The 23,019-nt window shown below is 41.4% G+C and overlaps 1 protein-coding gene across 1 annotated transcript in view; it reads right to left on the bottom strand.

Moving 5' to 3' along the window:
- Positions 1-23,019, bottom strand: part of LOC111980498 (ubiquitin carboxyl-terminal hydrolase 43) — a 97,074-nt gene that overhangs the window by 44,725 nt on the left and 29,330 nt on the right. The window contains exons 3-4 of the mRNA XM_070449789.1: positions 15,753-15,856; positions 7,425-7,517 (exon numbers count right to left, since the gene is read on the bottom strand). Of these exons, the coding sequence (XP_070305890.1) occupies positions 7,425-7,517; positions 15,753-15,856 (197 nt within the window). The remainder of the gene's footprint in view (positions 1-7,424; positions 7,518-15,752; positions 15,857-23,019) is intronic.

The raw sequence follows: 23,019 nt of genomic DNA, 5'->3' as shown, positions 1-23,019 counted from the left end.
AAATAATGGAATCTGTATTGTGGGTCAATGCATTTTTAAAGCTGAGCACTTGGCTCTTACTTCTCTTTTGCATGGAGAAGCAGTGCTGACATAGGCAGGGTAAAGGGACATAATGGCTTGTACAAAAACACTACACTGAAGAGATATGTGCCCTGTGATTCACCTGTGAGAGTCTATGTGTGTCTATATGTGAGGACTGTAGTCAGCTGAGTAGACACACCACGCAGAATGTCAGCCTCCTCCTCTGAGAAAGAGAGATATGGGAGCCAATGACAAAATTACATAGGCGGGAGGTCCCGAGTGCACAGCACCTCTATTCTACAGACAAGACTCTTATTTTTTATTTAAATAGGCAAGTCAGTTAAGAACAAATTCTTATTTACWATGACGGACTAGGAACAGTGGGTTAACAGATTTTTACCTTGTCAGCTCGGGGATTCGATCCAGCAACCTTTCGGTTACTGGCCCAACGCGCTAACCACTAGGCTACCTGCCACCCCTTATCTTCTTACAGTAGAGAGTCCATGCTTACATAAGTACAACTCATATTGAAGGTCTTGTGAAAAAGCTCAGGCTCAATTTTTTATTTTAAAYAAGTCATGTTTTTCTTTTGAAGCAAGAAAGAGACTTGTTTCCACTACCTTTTTGCCTGTAATCGACTATGGATGATACACTGTACATGTTTGCCCCTGTGGCGTCATTACATATGCTGAACAATGTGTCCCATGGGGTGTTGTTACAAACTCCAATGCTTTCACCAATCATTGTACCCTCTATACCAGAGTGGGCTGGCCTTCATTAGCTCTTCAGAGACTAAGTCATTGATATGTTGTTATTTACAAGGCCATACTGAGACAGCTCCCATTTTACCTGTGTATCTACATTGTCCAGCAGACTAATGCCAATTATCAATTAAAGTGAGTTTTGTGATGTCTTGTTGATGACCTGCTCTATAATCCCCCACCGGTGTTTGGAGGATATGTTGGCACGGATATGTTGGCACGGTTTGCTGCCCCTCAACTTCTTCTCGGGCCTAACAACACTCGCGCCAATATATCCCCCAAACACCGGCTTCGAGGGCATTATCACTTAAGTAAGTAAAGGGTGTTGAGCTGTGAGATCCCCTGCTGTCTGGACTCAAGGTAACCTCTACACTGGCTGTCAAGGATTCTCAGCACACGCTATAGTGAGGGGTATGGGGAGATCTCCCCATATGATTTAGCCGGTGGCGCACCTGAGTTCATTCCTTTATCTGCCTTTGACTAGGCAGTAGAAAGACCAAAACAGTGCCTCATATTATCACGGTTCTTTTTGTGTCTCAAGACACAAACAGTGAAGGCAGTAGTTAATCAATGGTGCTCTGAGCAGGCAAGCGTTTCTATTCATCTAATTACCTTGTTTGGAACATTCTGGAAGTGGCAAAACATCCCCACACACCTCAACAGCTCAGAACTAGAAAGGCAGGCATAGGGGATAATTAACAATCTATAACGTTACATGATGCACCCAATACCTATTATGGGAATTCAATTCCCAGTGACTGAATACTCAACTAAAGCTCTCAATTGAATGGTAATCTGAGTCTATGATTATACTAAGCTACTGCAAATAGTGGCTACATCCCGAGAACACCTTTCAGAGATTTAGCTCCCCGTCTCTGAGTACAAAGCTGAATCAATCATGATAATGAATCGCAAACCTTTTCCTCAGGAGGACAGGAACATTATACAACAAGATCTCTGATGGATCTTTACAGTAATAACATGATGATCTGTAATGAGCGGCTCATTTAGTGGAGTTAATGCGTTTAAATGGAGACGCCTGCCATACCACTCAGTCCATTACATGCTGACCAGATGTCGCATGCGTCGCAAAATAAATTTAGAAATCTATGTTATTCAATTATTGCGCCAACGAGCGTCTGCGATGCCAAGCGCTAAAATAGAAGTCCTTTCTATTTCTGACGCAGATCGCGCTGCAAGTCCTGCCTCTCCCATCTCCTCATCGGTTTATAGAAGCAGGGACCCACGTGCCATCTCCTCATTGGTTATACCCACGTGGGTGATTGAAAGATGAAATGTTTTGCCGGTTCTTGTGGTAAAAGTGTAGATGCCAATCACCATATAAGTTCAGATATAAAAAAAAGCCTGGAAGGAGGAGAGATGACTAGAAACGATTCGGTTGGCCGTTTTATGTGTGGATTAATTGTCGAAGTAGAGGACCTTGTGTATTTCAGGTAAAATAACAACTCAATGTTTATATTCCAGGACAAATTAGCTAGCAACAGCAAGCTAGCTAAATAGGACAAATTAGCTAGCAAATGCAAGCTAACTAGCTAAATTGCCATTCATGTTTAATGTTTTTCGACCTGTCCCCAAATGAATGTCATTGGTTCAGAGTTTGTTTTGATATTTGAAACTGCGTGTCGTGATCGCGTTTGGTGTGAGGGGACAAAATACATTTATGCACGATAGCGCACGATGGCGCACGCGCGCAGCCGGTTTGGGTTCCATGTTAGGGTACAACATCAATATGGGTCCATGTCGGGCTGACTYTGCCACATTGGTTAACACACTAGATGATAACTAACCACATACTGTATATATGACATGTGGGAACACATTTCTGTCAGAAAATAGGTACTGTAGCAGTCCAATAAATAAATGTATATGTTGTATATGTATAGGTTGGGGTTGGTGTAAATGACTGTTGGTGTTGAAAATCTGCACTTTAGTTTGTGTTAGGGTTTATGGAGATATACAAAACTATGACACTTTTTTTTTTACATGAACAACCATGTACAAAATCTTAAAAGGCAAACCATCTGTTTCTTCCTTTYATAACTGTCTACAGTATTCAATGCCATTAGCCAAAAGCAGAACGAATGAGGCGATTATGTAAAGTTTGCCTGGCAAGCTGTTTGTTAGAGCTAGATTTTTTTTAAACGATTCTCCAATTAGCATAAAAGTTTGCTTAAGGCCAGGCACCACAGGCTGAAATTACATTTTTGCATCTACAGTGCGTTCAGAAAGTATTCAGACCCCTTGACTTTTTCCAAATTTTGTTACGTTACAGCCTTATTCTAAAATGTATTCAATAGTTGTTTTCTCATCAATCTACACACAATACCCCATAATGACAAAGCAAAAACAGGTATTTCGAAATTTTACCTTAGTTAGTACTTTGTTGAAACACCTTTGGCAGCGATTACAGCCTTGAGTCTTCTTGGGTATGACGCTACAAGCTTGGCACACCTGTATTTGGGGAGTTTCTCCCATTCTTCTCTGCAGATCCTCTCAAGCTCTGTCAGGTTGGATAGGGAGCGTCGCTGCACAGCTATTTTCAGGTCTCTCCARAGATATTCGATCGGGTTCAATTCAGGGCTCTGGCTGAGCCACTCAAGGACATTCAGAGACTTGTCCCGAAGCCACTCCCGCATTGTCTTGGCTGTGTGCTTCGGGTTCTTGCCCTGTTGAAAGGTGAACATTGGCTCAGTCTGTGGTCCTGAGTGCTCTGGAGCAGGTTTTCATCAAGGACCTGTCTGTACTTTACTTTACTTTACTGCGTTCATCCCAGTTCCTGCTGCTGAAAAACATCCCCGCAGCATGATGCTTCCACCACCATGCTTCACCGTAGGGATGGTGCCACGTTTCCTCCAGATGTGACGCTTGGCATTCAGGCCAAAGAGTTCAATCTTGGTATCATCACACCTGAGACTGTTGTTTCTCATGGTCTGAGAGTCCTTTAGGTGGCTTTTGCCAATCTCCAAGTGGGCTGTCATGTGCCTTTTACTGAGGAGTGGTTTCTGTCTGGCCACTCTAGACATAAAGGCCTGATTGGTGGAGTGCTGCAGAGATGGTTGTCCTTCTGGAAGGTTCTCCCATCTCCACAGAGGAACTCTGGAGCTCTGTCAGAGTGACCATCGGGTTCTTGGTCACCTCCCAGACCAAGGCCCTTCTCCCCCGATTGCTCAGTTTAGCTGGGCGGCCAGCTCTAGGAAGAGTCTGGGTGGTTCCAAACTTCTTCCATTTAAGAATGATGGAGGCCACTGTGTTCTTGGGGATCTTCAATGCTGCAGAAATATTTTAGTACCCTTCCCCAGATCTGAGCCTCAACACAATCCTGCCTCGGAGCTCTACGGACAATTCCTTCAACCTCATGGCTGGGTTTTTGCTCTCACATGCACTGTCAACTGTGGGACCTTATATAGACAGGTGTGTGCCTTTCCAAATCATGTCCAATCAATTTAATTTACCACAGGTGGACTCCAAGGATGATCAATGGAAACAGGATGCACCTCAGCTCAATTTCGAGTCTCAAAGCAAAGGGTCTGAATACTTATGTACTTATTTATAATTTCTTTATCATTTCTACCGTCATCAACATTTTAATGCATTTGAACCACTTTAATCATTTTAAAGCTCACAACATTAAATTACACAGTAATTTAGAAGCCCATTTCATAGCGAGCGTTACAAACTGGACTATATTTAGAAACTTACCTTGAAGAGATGATGACTGGGTCTAAATAGGCATTTGATATTCTAAATTCAGTGTACTTGTCTTTAACCGCCATTTCCCGAAAGTCAGACTCTTCCCACACACCCCCAAAAAATACTCAGCTTCAGAAGCATCTGCATTCACTAAATGTTGTGTGGTTATTAGAGGTCGACCGATTATGATTTTTCAACGCCGATACCGATTATTGGAGGACAAAAAAAGCAGATACCGATTAATCGGCCGATAAAAAWAWAAAWAWAATTGAAATGTATTTATATATATCATACACACACACACATTTTTGTAATAATGACAATTGCAACAATACTGAATGAACAATGAACACTTTTATTTTAACTTAATATAATACATAAATAAAATCAATTTAGTCTCAAATAACATGAGAACATATGTTAAAACGAACCACCAGCTTTCATGGGTCTTCAATATTCCCAGTTAAGTTTTAGGTTGTAGTGCAGAAAGCAGAGCTTGTCTGCATGGTCCCCTGTCAGTCTGCTCCTCCGCGAAACACAGACCTTATTTGAAGTAGATCAAGACATTCTCTATGGAAGACATGAACGGTAAAATAACGAAGGAACCCCTTTCAAGTTCAGCCGCAAGTTATTACAGGAACTATAACGCGTCGACTATTTCTCTCTAAACCATATACCTGTTACTAATCCGGAAACTATCACCTCGAAAACAAAACGTTTATTCCGTTCCGTATTTTATCTAACGGGTGGCATCCATGAGTCTAAATATTCCTGTTACATTGCACAACCTTCAATGTTATGTCATAATTACGTACAATTCTGGCAAATTAGTTCGCAAAGAGCCAGGCGGCCCAAACTGTTGCATATACCCTGACTCTGCGTGCAATGAATGCAAGAGAAATGACACAATTTCACCTGGTTAATATTGCCTGCTAACCTGGATTTCTTTTAGCTAAATATGCAGGTTTAAAAATATATACTTGTGTATTGATTTTAAGAAAGGAATTGATGTTTATGGTTAAGTACACATTGGAGCAATGACAGTCATTGATTGATTGTTTTTTATAAGATAAGTTTAATGCTAGCTAGCAACTTACCTTAGCTTACTGCATTCGCGTAACAGGCAGGCTCCTCGTGGAGTGCAATGTAATCAGGTTAGAGCATTGGACTAGTTAACTGTAAGGTTGCAAGATTGGATCCCCCGAGCTGACAAGGTTAAAAATCTGCCCCTGAAGGCAGAACGACAGAGGCAGAACGTTCCTAGGCCGTCATTGAAAATAAGAATGTGTTCTTAACTGACTTGCCTAGTTAAATAAAGATTAAATAAAGGTGTAAAAAAAAAAAACGGCGCCCAAAAATACCGATTTCCGATTATTATGAAAACTTGAAATCGGCCCTAATTAATCGGCCATTCCGATTAATCGGTCGACCTCTAGTGGTTATCCTTAGATATATTCTCCAGACTTGCTCAGAGGGAATTATTGATGTTGTGAAGTTTATATTCTAGATTTTAAAAAGTCTTTGAAAAAAACCGCATTTTACGTACATGTCTTTAGTATTTTACAGATAGAAAGATTAAAAAAGTATTTATCCACAATCTGCTCCGGACAAGTCTGGTCCTGGAGTGTCTTAATGAAATGAAACCAAATCATTTAGGGTGACTTCATCCAGTGTCCAGAAAAATATATTTGCGTGATATGCAAATATGAGCATACTAATGAGAATTGGCTCATTTGCATATTTTTTTTAATAATTCGGAATTATGTTGATACAAAAAAGTATTATATTTGTGTCTACATTCAACTGGTAAAAGATGATTGTGATATGATTAAAGGGAAAAAAAWTCTCTAGGAGGGTGTCGTGCCTGGCCTTAACGTTTATTGACACTCCAGTTGCTCCAAAGAGACTGAGAACTATTTCAATGACTGTATGTGTCACAAATAGAGAGCTCTAAATAATACCTGTTAAAGCTAGAATCCTTAATTGAAACAATAACAAAGCGTGCTTCCCGCCCATTTATCACTAAAAAGCTAAGGGATGGGGCTGGAAATATGTAACCACTCTCATATTCATATTCATAACTAAGGACTCTAGCTTTACGTTGGATGCTCAGTATGAATGACGATCTACAGTATGAGATCAACGTTGTAGTGTCCATTTGTGGTGTAGGATTGGATAGATGAGTGTGTGTTAGGCTTTTGAATTTGCTAGGCACACCCTGGGACCTCAATAGGAGGACACAGCTGCATGCACTTCTATGACACCCCAGCCCAGGAATCTGAGATATGATTTAGAGTCAATCGATGAGTTTAACACCTCTTTCCAATTAGGACAACTCCTCCATCTGCACTGGAGAATAAAGGTGAGAACCATACTGTTTTGACTTCAGTTTTTGGTCAGGCGGTGTGTGAGAGGAAACATTATCTTCTGCTTTTAACAAAAAACAAAGTTGTCAAAAGTCTTCACAAAGAGCACAATTAATGAGAGGGTGTAGGTGCTTGAAGAGTAAGGGCTTGGGGGGGACTAACTCCTCACAGGCAGGGATGGAGTGATCTTTGTGACCTGGGCATGAATGTGACATTGTTCCTGGTTTCTGAGGTGGTGCTCCTCAGGGCTTTCATCTGGGCTTCAAGTACACTCCATCTCAGCCAGGTCTATTGTTTCTCTGTGCTACTCCAGATCTTTATCCATTCCTCTAACATTATRARMCTCTAGAGSACTGAAAGGGACGTTAAAAAGACACCAGTGCTTGAGTCTTGTCTACAGTGTATTTCTACGTCTGTACCTAAGGCAAGTCTTTCCGTCTACTACGGCTTTGACTCTCACTGACAGATGTCTCCCAATAGCTGCACGTAGTACCATGGTGTGGTGTGATGTGTTGCATGGTTGTGTATTCAGTATGGTTKGTGCACTAACARKGATAKTACTCACCTGGTGTGGCGCAGAGGGATGGGAAGTGAAATGCAGAGGAAAGGGTCAAAGGTGTTGCTCTGTTTATGACAATGAGGGCAGGTCAGCGATGACCTGTGGAAAGAAAAACAAGATTGTGTGATGTTTGACGCCTGTTTTAGACACCTGAACATGCACTTCTGTGTCAGGCCAGCAGGAAAGTGCATCTTACTATAGAAATGGACACACTGTATGTACAGTACGTCTTGATGTTGCTGTAGAGATTTTCTATGGGAAAGATAAGTGATGTAAGGGGGGTGGGTAGTGGGAAAAAGCCTCACGGTGCGACTGGGCCTTTAAATGGGAACCAGCACGCAGCGATTCCCTAATGATCACCATCATGGGGAGAATAAAGAACAGTCCTAAGAGATGGCTTGTTTCCTCCCTATATGAATGTTCAGGCCATAGGACTCAAAGGACAGGAAAAGAGAGCAAATCTTCCAGTCTACCAATATTTCATTCCACACCTGGTTCACACACTGGCTCCAACAGACCTCTTTATGTTTAGGAGAGGAAGTTGCTTATTCTGGAAAATCACTAACTGTTTGAACAAAGAGTCAGAGGGTATTTCCATGGAAGTCCTCAGACTGAAGTGCTATTGAACTTGACTTGAAGTACTTCTAAATCCTGTAATAGTTCTATGGCAAGAACTCCATGACTGGTTATTCTAGTCAGGAAGCGAAAAGCATTTCACAAGGCTGCCTGAAATTATAAGAGCCTTTAGGACTGGAGTGGAATTGAGTTCAACAATGACTTTGCTGCATACAATCAAAACAAGTTGACAAAGCTATGGTTTCTTTGCAAATCTGAATTTCAAGCATAAATGTCCCTCTTCCTCTTTTACCCGTCAAGGCGATGTTTTAAGCCAGTATTTCTCTATTCCTTTGCTTTAGTATTTTTCATTGGATCAGTGCACAGAGCTTTCACTTCTCCAGCCTGCATGTCAGGAACCTTTACAAGGGGTAGCCTACCATGGGAATCTTAGCCAGAGCATAGCTGTTTAAATGTGTTTCCCTTCTAGGAAGGCACCTGACAGACCCACAGGGGCGAGTGAATAAAGCCCTATTCAACTCATCCCAGCTGACACTGGCTCTGAGTGGAGCTCTCTCTTGGCAGAGTGGATCGCTCCCCTATGGATGTCTTATTCTCAGCAGGAAACAGAGGAGCTGCCCATGTTCTTTGCATACAAATAACACTCCAGCAGCTCCAATAAAACATAGATGTACTGTGCATTGGTAAGGAACACTTAGGCCTAAAGGAAAAGGAGGTGATATTCCAGTGATGCCTAATGGATGAAGTGTGAGCAGCACTTGAGAGGGAATCCCTGTCTTTGAAGCAGTGATGCTGAAGGGTGAGAGTTTGAGYCAGCTTAAACACTAGCCCAGGGGTCGGCAACTAGATTCAGCCGTGGGATTTTTTGACGGAGCGGATGGTGGGGGACCAAAACATAATTATAATAATTTGTACACTGCAAATTGACCCCAACTAAACCCAAAATTWGATTATATTTGAAAATAACAATAATTTCATACCTTATTTACATTGACACACATTCAGATACATTGAGATACACAGAGTGTACAAAACAACCATTTGCCCTCAGAACAACCTCAATTCATAGGGGCATGGAGTCTGCAAGGAGTTGAAAGCATTCCACAGGGATGCTGACCCATGTTGACTCCAATGCTTCCCACAGTTGTGTCAAGTTGGATGGATGTCCTTTGGGTGGTAGACAATTTTCTGGATCCACATGGGAAACTGTTGAACGTAAAAAATCCAGCAACAGGTTAGGGGAGGGTTTGGCCGGGGGAGCTTATTTTGGCTCATCGTGCTCTAACGACTCCCTGTGGTGGGCACGGGTGCCTGCAGGCTGACTTCAGTCGTCAGTTGAACGGTGTGTCCTCCGACACATTGTTGCGGCTGGATTCCGGGTTAAGCGGGCAGGTGTTAGAAGCGCGGTTTGGTGGGTCATGTTTTGGAGGACGCATGACTCGACTTCGCCTATGCCGAGCCTGTTGGGGAACTGCAGCGATTAGACAAGATTGTAATTGGAAATTTTTTATTTTAAATGTAACCTTTATTTAACTAGGCAAGTCAGTTAAACAAATTATTATTTACAATGACAGCTTACCGGTGAACAGTGGGTTAACTGCCTTGTTCAGGGGCAGAACGACAGAGTTTTACCTCGACACCTCCAGGGATTCAATCCAGCAACCTTTCAGTTACTGGCCCAATACTCTAACCACTAGGCTGGCTACTGCCGCCCCTAAATTGCGAAACTGGGGTGAAAAAAGGGGGTAAAAATTGCGAAAAGGGGGTATTTGTATCTGCTCTCTCTCTCCTATATATATATATATAGAGAGAGAGATATACAATAGTTCTTTAACCTGTCTCCCACCCTTCATCTACACTGACTGAAGTGGATTTAACCAGTGACATCAATAAGGGATCATAGCTTTTCACCTGGATTCACCTGGTCAGTCTATGTCATGGAAAGAGCATGTTTTGTGCACTTACTGTATGTTTTTTTTTATTTGTGTGGAATACTTGGGAACAGATTTCCTAAATTAAAACTATTTTCCTGTTGATTTTAGTATTTTATTTACCAAAAACGAACCCCCCCCCCCCCAAAACAACACTTGCGGGCTTGTTTTGGCCCACGGGCCGCCTGTTGCCAACCCCTGCACTAGCCTGGGTAAAACTCTAAAAGCCATTTTTCCAAGTATATGGGACATTCAGTGTCACCTTTCCTGAAAAATAAATGAATTAATTATATTTGTTATAACAGCTATTATTAGAACAATCTACTAAAGGAACCAGCAGGGTTCCCCCAATTTGGCCTGCAGGTGGTTTAATTTGGCCCCCCAAATTTTCAGATAAAAATAAATAAATAAATAATAATAATAATATTATATAGTACCAGTCAGAAGTTTGGACACACCTACTCATTCGAGGGATTTTCTTTATATGTACTATTTTCTACATTGTAGAATAATAGTGGACATCAAAACTATGAAATAACACACATGGAATCATGTAGTAACCAAAAAAGTGTTAAAGAAATCAGCTACCCTTTGCCTTGATGACAGCTTTGCACACACTTGGCATTCTCTCAACAATCTTCATGAGGTAGTCACCTGGAATGCATTTCAATTAACAGGTGTGCCTAGTTAAAAGTTAATTTGTGGAATTTCTTTCCTTCTTAATGCGTTTGAGCCAATTAGTTCTGTTGTGACAAGGTAGGGTTGGTTGGTATACAGAAGATAGCCCTATTTGGTAAAAGATCAAGTCCATATTATGTCAAGAACTGCTTAAATAAGCAAAGAGAAACGACAGTCCATCATTACTTTAAGACATGAAGGTCAGTCAAAAACCATCAAGCGCTATAATGAAATTGGCTCTCATGAGGACCGCCACAGGAAAGGGAGACCCAGAGTTACCTCTGTTGCGGAGGATAAGCCCAAATAAATGCTTCACAGAGTTCAAGTAACAGACACATCTCAACATCAACTGTTCAGATGAGACTGCGTGAATAAGGCCTTCACGGTCTAACTCCTGCAAAGAAACCACAACTAAAGGACACCAATAATAAGAAGAGACTTGCCACCGTGAAGCATGGAGGATGAGGTGTGATTGTGTGGGGGTGCTCTGCTGGTGACACCTTCAGTGATTTATTTAGAATTCATGGCAAAGAAACATGAGCAATGGACATTAGACCGGTGGAAATCTGTCCTTTGGTCTGATGAGTCCAAATTTGACATTTTTGGTTCCAACCGCCGTGTCTTTGTGAGATGCAGAGTAGTTGAATGGTGGATCTCTGCATGTGTGGTTCCCACCATGAAGCATGGAGGATGAGGTGTGATTGTGTGGGGGTGCTCTGCTGGTGACACCTTCAGTGATTTATTTAGAATTCATGGCACACTTAACCAGCATAGCTACCACAGCATTCTGCAGCGATATGCCATCCCATCTGGTTTGTGCTTTGTGGGACTATCATTTGTTTTTCAACAGGACAATGACCCAACATACCTCCATACTCTGTAAGGGCTATTTGACCAAGAAAGTGAGTGATGGAGTGCTACATCAGATGACCTGGCCTCCAGTCACCCGACCTCAACCCATTTGAGATGGTTTGGGATGAGTTGGACCGCAGAACGAAGGAAAAGCAGCCAACAAGTACTCAGCATATGTGGGAACTCCTTCAAGACTGTTGGAAAGCATTCAAGGTGAAGCTGGTTGAGAGAATGCCAAGAGTGTGCCAAGCTGCCATCAAGGCAAAGGGTGGATACTTTGAAGAATATAAAATATAAAATCTATTTTGATTTGTTTAACACTTTTTTGGTTACTACATGATTCCATTTGTGTTATTTCATAGTTTTGATGTCTTCACTATTATTCTAGAAAATAGTAGAAAATAAAGAAAACCCTTGAATGAGTAGGTGTGTCCAAACTTTTGACTGGTACTGTATTTTTTAAACATTTTCATTGTTGGACAGTAAAAAAAACAGGATATCAGCTCCAAGTGATTTGAATTTTGAAAATCGGTTCCCAAGTATTCCCACGCATAACAGAGAGACACGTGATCATATACAAATATATGCAACGTTTGAAATTATGATTTTGTAGTCAAATATATCTGTTTGGGCTTCTTGTGGTCAATTTGCAGTCTACAAATGATTTGTAATTATGGTCCGGCCCCCGACCGTCCTCTCACAAAAAACATCGGCCCGCGGCTGAATCTAATTGATGATCCCTGGCCTAAAGATTGGCTGTTAATTCTTCTCAGTGAGCCTGCAGCCTCACCTACTACTTGAAGATGTGTGCTTTTGTCACAACACTTCATCTCTGGGTTCAAAAGGTCATGGCCCCTTTAGAGATTGTTGATATGTAAAGCATCATTCAGCAGGTGATCCTGAGCATCCAGACAAAACAAAGGAATTACCTTGAGTCACAGTAATAATCTTAAAAAGGCTTCAAAGCCCTATTTATTCAACCCTCCTGCAGAAATATAAATAAATTAAGCGCTGAGACAAAACAAAGGTCACCCAGTCAAAATGATTCAGACAAAGAGAGGCGAGAAGCTCAGAGAGAGTGGTGGGTTTTCGTGCCGCTGTAAAAAGGCTGGGCTTCCAGTGAAACTACAGTACACCACGTCCGTAATCTGACATGCTCTGCTGCCTGCCGTTTGGTTTCACTCTAATGAGCAGCGCTTGACAGATAACACAGAGATTTTCACTGCATATTACCAATGCTAGGCAGTGAGTCATGCTGTGGGATGAGAACAAAACTAGCTATATCAAAGCTTTACCTTCAAGAACTGAGCAATGCATGATTTGATCAGAGTCTACAGAGTTGTAGAGAAACAATAAGTTAAAAATCAATACTTCCAGAGTTAGAGTAGGCACTTCACTTTTACGGAGACATCACAGTCAGACAGAGATAATTGTAATAATGTACTGTACAGTCAATTGAATGGCACCAACGTGATGAACGACAAATCAAATCTGCATCAAAAACTTAGGAGACAAATAGYATGTCAGTATATATGAAGCTTGTTTGTACACAGACTAAGTCTTGTCAAGTATAATGGGCCTGGTGATTGTATAGTGACAAACAGACCCATTACAGTGATAATACTCTGGCCTATCAATTGGCCTTGAGATTATATTACATACTGTAGTGTTACACCCAGGACTCAAATGCTGGAGGGCAATGAGAGAGGGACAGAGGAACCGTTAACAAATCAAAGATAGGGACTCCAAAGGCTGTTCCTAAAACAAATAGCACAACAAACATCTTAAGTATATGTCACTTATAGTATTATATTAGTTATTAGTATGACAAATATTTAATCATATAAAATACATATAGTATTTTAAAATGTAAAACACCACAGACGGGATGAGGTTATTTATATTCGAAACAGGACACTTCTCTGACCACGGGGACTCTGAATTCCACTTTCACACATTATTCTAAAAAAGCTTTGACAGTAGCTTTTCAGTCTTACACTTTCACACCCAGGTTTCAATCCTCATCTCATACAATGATGCTGTTGCCTGAGTAAGTGATTTGGACTGGCCTAAGGGACAAAATCAGATGGTTATGGAAAGATATGGCTATGGAATATTCCTTGAGAGAAATGTCTATATAGTCCCAAGCTCTTTTCCACTGAACTAAATCCATGCTGTAGCTCTGAAATGCAAAGTTATGCTGTTTTTGAAGTTATACTGCATGTTTTACAGTTTGCTAGCAATCAGTGATCATCAGTCAAGTGTTGGATTCCAGTCTGAATCATCCTGGGTGAGTCTGGCACAGTGTTTGAGTGGGTGAGCTAGCTATGGCTGCCGAGCTAGCTATGGCTGCTTCCTGTCTAGACACGCCCATTTCCCGGGTGTCAAAGCAGAAACATTCATCAGTGGGTAGCAATTAAGGGATGCGCTCTGGCAGATGTATTAACGGCATAACACCAAGCTGACGATTTTTCAAGGAATTAGCAGATGGAGGAAACAAAAACAAGCAGGAAATTACAAAGCAAATGGAAACTTCCAGAGTGGCAAGTGTTCTAATTACTTCACGACAAAGTTAAAAGGTCCAAATAGACATCTGTTCTATTGTGCAGTTGTTTGCATAATTCCTTGTCAATATAGTACGACATTAGTCAAGGTTACCCAGAGAAGAGTACAGCTAATGTAAAATTGGGGGCTTGACAGAGATTTACAGATACACTTGGCAGTTGGATGCAGAACTCTCATTGGCGCATTTGTGAGAGGAGTGGACAGCCAAATCATGATGAAGGTACTGCAACAGCTCAACTACCTTCAGCAGCTCCAGTGATCTCCCGACCACAGCTGTGAGATGCATCTGTTTCATAGAAACACTTAGGAGGCTTTATCTCCAAGATTAAATGAACACTTGTGAAGCTTCAGAGGCTCTGGGTTCAAAGCTGCTGTAGCAGGCGCTGAGGGGCTCTGAACACGGATTGAAAGGAATGTTATAAGGACTAAAACTGTGAAAACTCAATCAGGTTCATCAATCACAGCTTATCAGGAAAGCTACTAGAGCAAAGATTGTATACGTTTATTCAATATGTAGGTAATCTATGCCTATTCGATTTGTACAGTTGTCGTTTTTCACTTGACCTCAAACAAAAACCAACCACCCCACTCATTTTACTCAGGACCATAAAAGCACTTGAAGGGGCCCCTAGTTACCTAGGAGACATAAAGGTTAGGTGGAGGGGCAGTCTTTCTTGCTGCACTCTGTGCATGGGCCTTGTCAGTATTGATGCTCCAGCTAGGCTCAGTAATTACTGGAATGTCTGCAGTGATTTAAGGAGGTTACTCTTCCTCCTGCTAATACATATACAACCTCTACCCACTTAGAGTTATAATGACATCTCCATTACACATGGTGTATCTGATAATTACAATTGAATCCAATCAATGAGAACTGGATCAATGAGTCATCGGTAATCGAACGTGATGTGGGAAAAAAGCCTCATACCTAACTTTGCATTGGTTGTACAATAATTGTAAAGAACTCATAGGAGAGGTGCAAAACCCAACAGACCAAATTACAGGCAGTGTGACCGATGGACTAAGCGTATACCAAGACAAGCATGAAACTGATTTCCACACAAATGACCATAATTGCATTGAACTGTATAACATATGGTTCATAATTAAAGGAAATGTATTAAAATTAGAATGGGCAACAAAGTTTTACCCAATAAGTTTTTGTTTAGCCAATTTACAAAGTTTTTCTAAATCTCAATCAATCTCTCAACAACAGACTCCCTCGCAACCTCATCCAGGTGCACTGACAGGAAGAGAACAGGTTATACAAAAACACAACTGGCTCCTAATGGAAATAAATAACAAAAGCTGTCACATTGACACTTTTTAATTATTTATTATTTTCTAGAATTATCATCTAAGGAGCAGGTTGAGCCAWGAAAAATATTTCACAATGAACAAAGGAAAGACAAGTAACTCTTCTGTTTTACATTCAAGACACTGAATCGGAGGGAAATTGTTGACTGTCACAAATTTGAGAGACAATTCTCTGTATAGTAATTTGTTTATTTTTCACCTGTCCTTCAAAGTGCAAGGCAGCCGTTTTTACATTAGCTCGTCCATTACTTTCCACATTAAGTGCCAGGGGTTGAGTCAACTGTATTCTACTCAGCTCAGCTCAGATGCCATCAATGCTTGCAGGACTAATGTGCAGATAGTAATAGGGCTATTCTCTAGCATTGCATTGAGAATACAGTATGCTATGGGCAGACCTGGCAAACTGAAAACTCACTTGTATTGTGCCTGGAAGTGTTCCTGTACAAAGCTGTGGCGTGCCCCAGGCTGCTGCGAGTGGGGAGGCTCAGTGACCATCGCCTCCTCTGATATATCAGGGCCCTGGAATAGAGAGTGGACAAAGAGAAACACATCATTGTAACATCTACAATCGCTAACAGTAAAAAAAAACATCAGGTTCAACTAAATCCACTGCTATTCGGATGACACCCAGATTTACATCCAAACCCACCTCTCACCTGTTTCCCCCATCTCTGATCAACTGTCTCCAGGACATCAAAAACTGGATGACACCCAATCTACTCAAACTCAAGAGCAATAAAACTGAGGTCATGCTGGTGGCTTCTAAAGTTCCCCTCAAGAAAGTGGGTGACCTTGTGATGTCCACTGATGGCTGCACCATCTGCCCATTGTCTGAGGTCTGAAATCTGGGTGTCATCCTGGACCACTCTCTCCTTCGAGCCCCACATCAAGTCCGCCACCAAATCTACCTTCTTTCACCTCCTTAACATTTATTTTTATTTAACCATCCCCAAAACAAGACTGTGCACCATCGTGGACCGGGCTTTCAGCGCTGCTGCCCCCCCAAACTCTGGAACTCTCTCCCCCCCAGCCACCCAAAACTCTGGGGGCATTGCTACTAGCTACTAGCGTTAGCACAATGACATGCTAGCTGTTCCCATAGATTTCCAGTCATCGAGCTAACAACTATCCATTTAAAAGTGCGTCTTGGCAGAAATATATACTTATTTTTTTGCATCAGTGGCAACAATTTAGCGGTGGCCACCGCTGCTAAATGAATATAGGAGTTAACACTGGACTGATGGGAGGAACAGATCAGCATAAAATGTATTAAGTGAATATCTGTCTAGTTAGAACATTGTGAAATGTTGTTCAGCAGTCTTTTTTTTCTATTAAAGGGGGATTTTCAAAGGCAGTGGAAAGTATTGATGTGAATGAAACCCGCTTGGGGTACTTCTCTCTTTATTCTTTAATCCACTCACCTACAGCAGAGCTGAACTGGCCTTGGAAAAAGATAAAAGAGGAGGAAAAAGCGATAAAACTAACAGACTGATCACTGAAACCATGTAAGGTAAAAAAAAACAAGCTGATCTGGGACGGCACACAACGAGGGCATAGCCCAGCTATGTGATAATGAATGAAATGAATTGAAAATGGTCCCCGTCGGTGCTGATTTGACTGAACTAATCCACCTAGCTGCACCATCAACAAYAATAGCAGCAACAACAGCAGCCATGGTCTTTGCTCCTCCTTCATCGTCACTTCTGAGCCTGTCTCGAGCACTTTCTAAATGGTGGTTTGTGTCCAGTGTGACTCTGTGGAATAACAATTACTGCAGATACTGTAATGGCACACCATCGATGCAGTGTAGACATTTGAAACCAATGTAATGTCAAATCTGAATCATTCTCTCACTATGGTATCAGGGTCATGGTTGCACCATTTCATGACACCATGGTGTCTTGTGACAGGAGAGCCTGTGTGGTTGTGATGGATATTTTGGTACAGCAATGGTAAGAAAGGAAAACAAAAGGTACCGTACCATGGCACTGAGACAGGATGGATGACTGAGAAAAAGAGAGGTAATACTGTATAATGTCGTTAGGGGCATTCATTAGTACCCCTCTCATTTCCAGGGATAAAAAATATACACCAGATAGGTACTGTGAAATGTGTTGTTTTGTGTTGTTTTACAGGGTCAGTCATAGTAGTACTGTCACCTGTGTTCCCTCTCCGGCCTCTAGGTCACCAGACTGCTCGTTTAAGGCGCACACCTGTCACCAGTGTTATGCGCATTTGCGCATAATGACACTCACCTGGACTCCATCACCTCCTTGATTACCTGCCCTTTATATGTCACTCCCTTAGTTTTTTCCCCCCCAGTCGTCATTGTTTATGTTTCATGTCGGTGCGCTGTTTGTGTTTCTTGTTTTGTTTATTTATTAAACGTATTCACTCCCTGAACTTGCTCCCCGACTCTCAGCGTACATCGTTACAAGTACGGCGCACATGGAGCAAATTAGGCCTAAGTGCCTTGCTCAAAGGCACATCAACAGATTTTTCCCCTTGTTGGTTCGGGTATTCGACCATCCCTTCATGAATGTCTTTGAAAGAAATCATGGTAAATCAATTTAACAGCAAATAACAAAACGATTTTGCTTGCTTGATTTCCGATTATTACTGTAACTGAGCTCTCACAATCTCTCTTCGAAGATGTGTGAAACTTCAACATGCCTCTGCAATATAGTCAATATCAACTGCACAATATGCGCTCACTGACAACGTCGGTTATGAAAGTGACAAAGTAGAACATTTTCCTTACTGTCTATTTCCTGATTTATACAGTTACAGTTACCGTAGCTGATTATGCATCAAAGTATAGGTAAGAGGACACAGTTAAGCCTTTATTCCAAAAAACAAGCACATTGTTGGATAACAATGGTTATAAATAAAAAAATAAAGGGAGCATTATGCGCCAAAGATACGAAAATATTCAAGTGCAAAGGGAATTTGAGCTGCCATTTGCCTTTAGGCATTCAGGATTTAGTGAAGTAACATGATGCACTTCAGATGCCTAGTGGAGATATTTAATGGTACAAAATTGTACATTATGGAGTAAATATATGACTACAACGCAGCCTTTGTGTGTGTGTGTGTGTGTGTGTGTGTGTGTGTGTGTGTGTTTGCGTGCATATGTGTAGCTCCCAAACTGAAACAGCTTTGACCTTGAAGGTGACATTTGTCACAAAGAACATTTGATGTGTCTGGATTCTTTTAAATTGCAAATAAACATTTATACTTTCAACATTCAGCACCTGAACAAAGCCACTGGATGTGCACGTTTAACTATGATAACAAATCTCTGACTCACCTTTTCTTATCAAGAGTGGTTGACTTGGAAAAGGCCAAGCTATAACCACATTTCCGTGTTAGCACATTATTACTGAAGTTACTAGAGAGCTGTACCTAGACGCCAGGCACTTGAAAATGCATTCAGTCGTCGTATCATTTTAGCCCTCATTTGACAGGCTCATGGAGGCTATCAGAGCATTATTGCTCGCTAAGTCTCTGCTGTTGTGTTAACTCTCTCTGTTGACTCTTTCTCCACCACACCACATCTCCTGTCCTGATCCCATACTGACTGCCACTGTTCCCAGACAGCCAGCTCAACCATGACCCCGTCTCRCAAATGGAGCTGAAAGGAGGTTTTCAATTTCGGTTGTGGAAAAAAGTGTAGTGTAGTGCCCAGGAGAAGAGTTCCTTTAACTAACCAACGCCACTGAGTCTTTTCTTCCAAGTCCACTTCAGCTTAGCACAGACCGGAATGTGACCGAAGCATGACCTTCCCCTCTTGCACGGGGCTTCAATAGGCACATACAATCACAAATGTTCGCTCTTCTCTCATTTCCCTCCACTCTCACTTTAGTGAGTTCCTCTATGGTTTTAGCTCTCTCCATCACACTCTACCCCACTCAGTCACTCCCTCATCCTTCTCTCATAACATTCTCTCTTTTCCCCTCCCTGTGTGGTACGGTAATGCTCTGCTGAGCCTCCTCTTATTTGTCAAGGGGTAACAGGCCTTTAGAGCAGGCATTGAGAGCAGAGAGAGAGAGAGAGAGAGAGAGAGAGGTTATGAGGTCTGCTCTCCTGAGGCCTATGCTCCTACAGAACATATAGCTAGCTGAATTCATGCCTTACTACCACTCTCTGGCCTCCTCAGCGGCAGAGTTGACTGGACCTGGAGAGATAATACATTCCAGAGTTATCTTTATGCAGAGATAACAACACAGCGTTCCGAGACCAATGAACCCAGCCCAGACACGGTCTTATCACCTCACTAAATTCCCTGGTGAGCCTGGCCAAGTCATCAGACTGCGAGGCAGCAGCAGCATGTTAGCAGAAACCGCTAGTATGGCTGGAACGATACTAGTATYGCAATCTGTTTCAATGGCAAAAATTAAAACACGAAGCAGACCAACTCTTTGGTCCTTTAAAAACCTGCTGTATGTAAAATAATGTGTGCTATAGTTTGGAAAGTAAATAAATGTGACTCTGGATGACAACATAATGTTTGTTTCCAACATTAGGGCTGTTTTCCTAAAGAAGTTAAATCCGCTTCGTGTTTKGTTTCCTTGTCACTAATGAATATCGCGATACTAGTATCGTCCCGGCCCTGCTAAAGACGTGAGCACAGTGAGAAACTGAGACACACAGACATATGATTCGGTAAGGCAGAAGTCATCTAAACTGATGAGGCTAGATAACGATTCCCATTAAATTAACTAAAACTGCTACTGTGCTCAAAGTAATATTTTTATATTTTATTTATATACCATTAAACTTCAATTAATAGCCCGGGTGTTTATTTGCTTCAATCACTGAACACAACGGGCACTTATTAGAGACAGGTGTCTATTTCCTTMATGCACACAGCTTTTTCTCAATACAATTTTGAAAATACTACAAAACTGTTTAATGTGACCAGCATGACCAGTATAAACATTATAATAACAAATCCATCGCAGATCAGACTTGCGTAGACTAGACTGCCTTTGGCGCAGCCAACGTTTTGGCGCTTCAGCACCCTTCTCTCACTCATTGCGCCTTGTATCCCCCGTAGTTGAGCCAACCATGTCAAACCACACTGCCGTCTCATCCTTGGAAATTATGTTGCTCTCCTCTATCTTCTTTTGCACAATCTTTACATTACTCACTGAAGTTCACTCGTAAACAACTCATTTAGACCCAGCGTTTATTCGAAAAAGGCTGAAATGTGTGTGGATGCCTGGCTATTAAAAGGGACAGGCGGCTATTTGAGACTGCGTTTAATTTAAGTTTTACGGAATGTGGAAAACTACAGTATGCATCTTGAGAGGTCTCATAGACTTGAATGTCCTGTCTAACATTGAGATGCTATCTTGGAAATCAGTTGTCAGAAAAAGGTCAAGCAAGTAGATATTAAAAGTAGATATTTTGAGTCAACATGGAAAGCCTGATTTTAGGACAAAACGTATTCCTTCTGAAAATATAGTCATTTAGTGGTAATGCTATGGTAATGTAGCCTACAGTAATGTATCTGCTGGGACAAATTTATGTAGCTCACTGTATTTTTAAACACACACACACGCACGCCCGGACATACACACAAACACTCAAAAACGCAACAGACTGATGTCCAAGACGGAACATAATGTACTGTAATGTGTGTCCTTTATCAAACGACTCCTCTTGTCATGGACACAAAGAGAAACAGCAAGTTGTCAAAAAGCCTGTGTTCATGTCTGCTGCTTCTTCTAGGCCATCAACTCTGTTACACAAAAAAGTAGTATGTCTGTGAAGGAAGGCGCTTTAGTGTTCTGCTATAAGTGAAAATGGAGATGAACACATTTTCAAAAGGGAGTTTCAGATTAAATGAAAATGACTTGAGCTCTTTCCAACAGTTCTAAGATGAGGTGGCTGTGGTTGAGTGGTCTCACTGACAGAGCAGAGCCCTGTAATGGAGAGGAGGAGTCCAACTGATGAGGGAACATTTCATTAGAGGCAGAGTGGACAAATAATGATTTATTACTAAACCTGTATAAATAGCTTCATCAGCAAAGGCTATGATTGCTTGCTTGCCGCAGGCAACTTAGTCATGTTTATTTGACTTTGCCCTGCAATACTGTGTAAACAAACTAACAGATGTTTCATTTGTTCAACTTACTGCTTGATAGGGGTGATGAGAGGCATCACAACAACCTCAAGCACTTTAGCACCTAAATTGAGTTAAATAAGCTGAATTTAATTTTGTCAGCAAATATTGCCATTAAAAGCAACTACCCACTGGGCACAGACGTCAATTCAACGTATATTCCACGTTGGTTCAATGTAATTTCATTGAAATGACTTGTAAACAACGTTGACTCAACCAGTGTATGCTCAGTAGGTATCCTTAAAGATTATATCWAGTAAAATAAAATAAATTGAAATTATGGCCAGCAATTATCCCCTTGAAAATAATTTCAGTCACAGATACAGTACAATATCGCAAACATACAGCAAACCCACATGAAGAAAAGCATGGTCAGAGGTTACAAGTTTGTGTTCAGGATGGACATACAGTAGATCAACGTATACAGGGATACGTTGTCAGATCACATGATCATTTGATTGGCTGATTACAATGGCTTATCAAGTTGTCCTTTCAAACAGTTCTAGTGAAAGTTACTTCTAAAAAAAGTACAATGCTATATATATTTACAGTATAAGACCACACTTTACAAAGTGAATGAATATTGTGAAGGGGCACTTGACTGGGCACAGAGGACATTGACGGAGTCTGAAAAGAGAACATGGAGGAATTTCAGCCACTGTCAATTTAATGCACAAAACAGAACTCGTCATGTAGTAGTAACGTACGGCCGCTAATACCCGAGATATTTGTTGTATAAGTTGTGAAATTGTCAACCTTGCTTAATCCAAAAGACTCAATGCCAGGAGAGGTGTGTGCCGATACCCCGGGAGTAAGAAGAACATTAAAACKGATTGATTTCTAAAATTGATTAAAAATGATTTCTAGGATTTAGATAAATGACAAAGATACAGTTGCGAGCAACTGAGTGGAAGGACTAGAGCCTAGTTGCTAGTGCAGCACTGTCAACGAGGGGGACAGAGTTAATCTATTGTGATTCCTGAGCTGACTGACCAGAGAAAAATACTGCAGCATTGTTATCGGCTAGCGAAAGTGAACGGTGGCTCAAAGGGGTCATTTTCTGTAACCACCAGAGCATACCAGACAGTTTTGACAGCGATTTAAGTCCGTGTCCAGACATTGGTAAGTGTAAAATTGAAGGATAAAATCGAGATAATAAGCACTACAGTGCAAACAAACTCCCTGCTCTTACGACACTCCACCACGCTTGAGGCCATTCACTTCACACAGTAAACACAATTCTCCAGTTGAGATGCCATTAAAAACGGATTTGGCACTGGTAGCACTGAGAACCACAGTGATTCGCTTCTGAAAGATTTACCCATCGTCAACTCTCCATAGGGTGTAATGACAAGACTAAGACTGATAACGGGACTTTATTTCATTGTGGTGCTGACTGAGAGCCTGAAATCACACACATTAACAGAATGGTCTGTCCTCTAGTGAGGTCTTAAATAATTAACCCAAATGTCACCCATAGTGATTCATACCAGTGTTCAGGAACCTGGGCACTTTCACTCCACCGCAGAGGAATTCCGGCAAATATCCTGCA

This window comes from Salvelinus sp. IW2-2015, linkage group LG20 (genome assembly GCF_002910315.2).
Source record: "Salvelinus sp. IW2-2015 linkage group LG20, ASM291031v2, whole genome shotgun sequence".
NCBI lineage: Eukaryota > Metazoa > Chordata > Actinopteri > Salmoniformes > Salmonidae > Salvelinus > Salvelinus sp. IW2-2015.
This window is presented reverse-complemented; position numbering and strand designations above follow the sequence as displayed.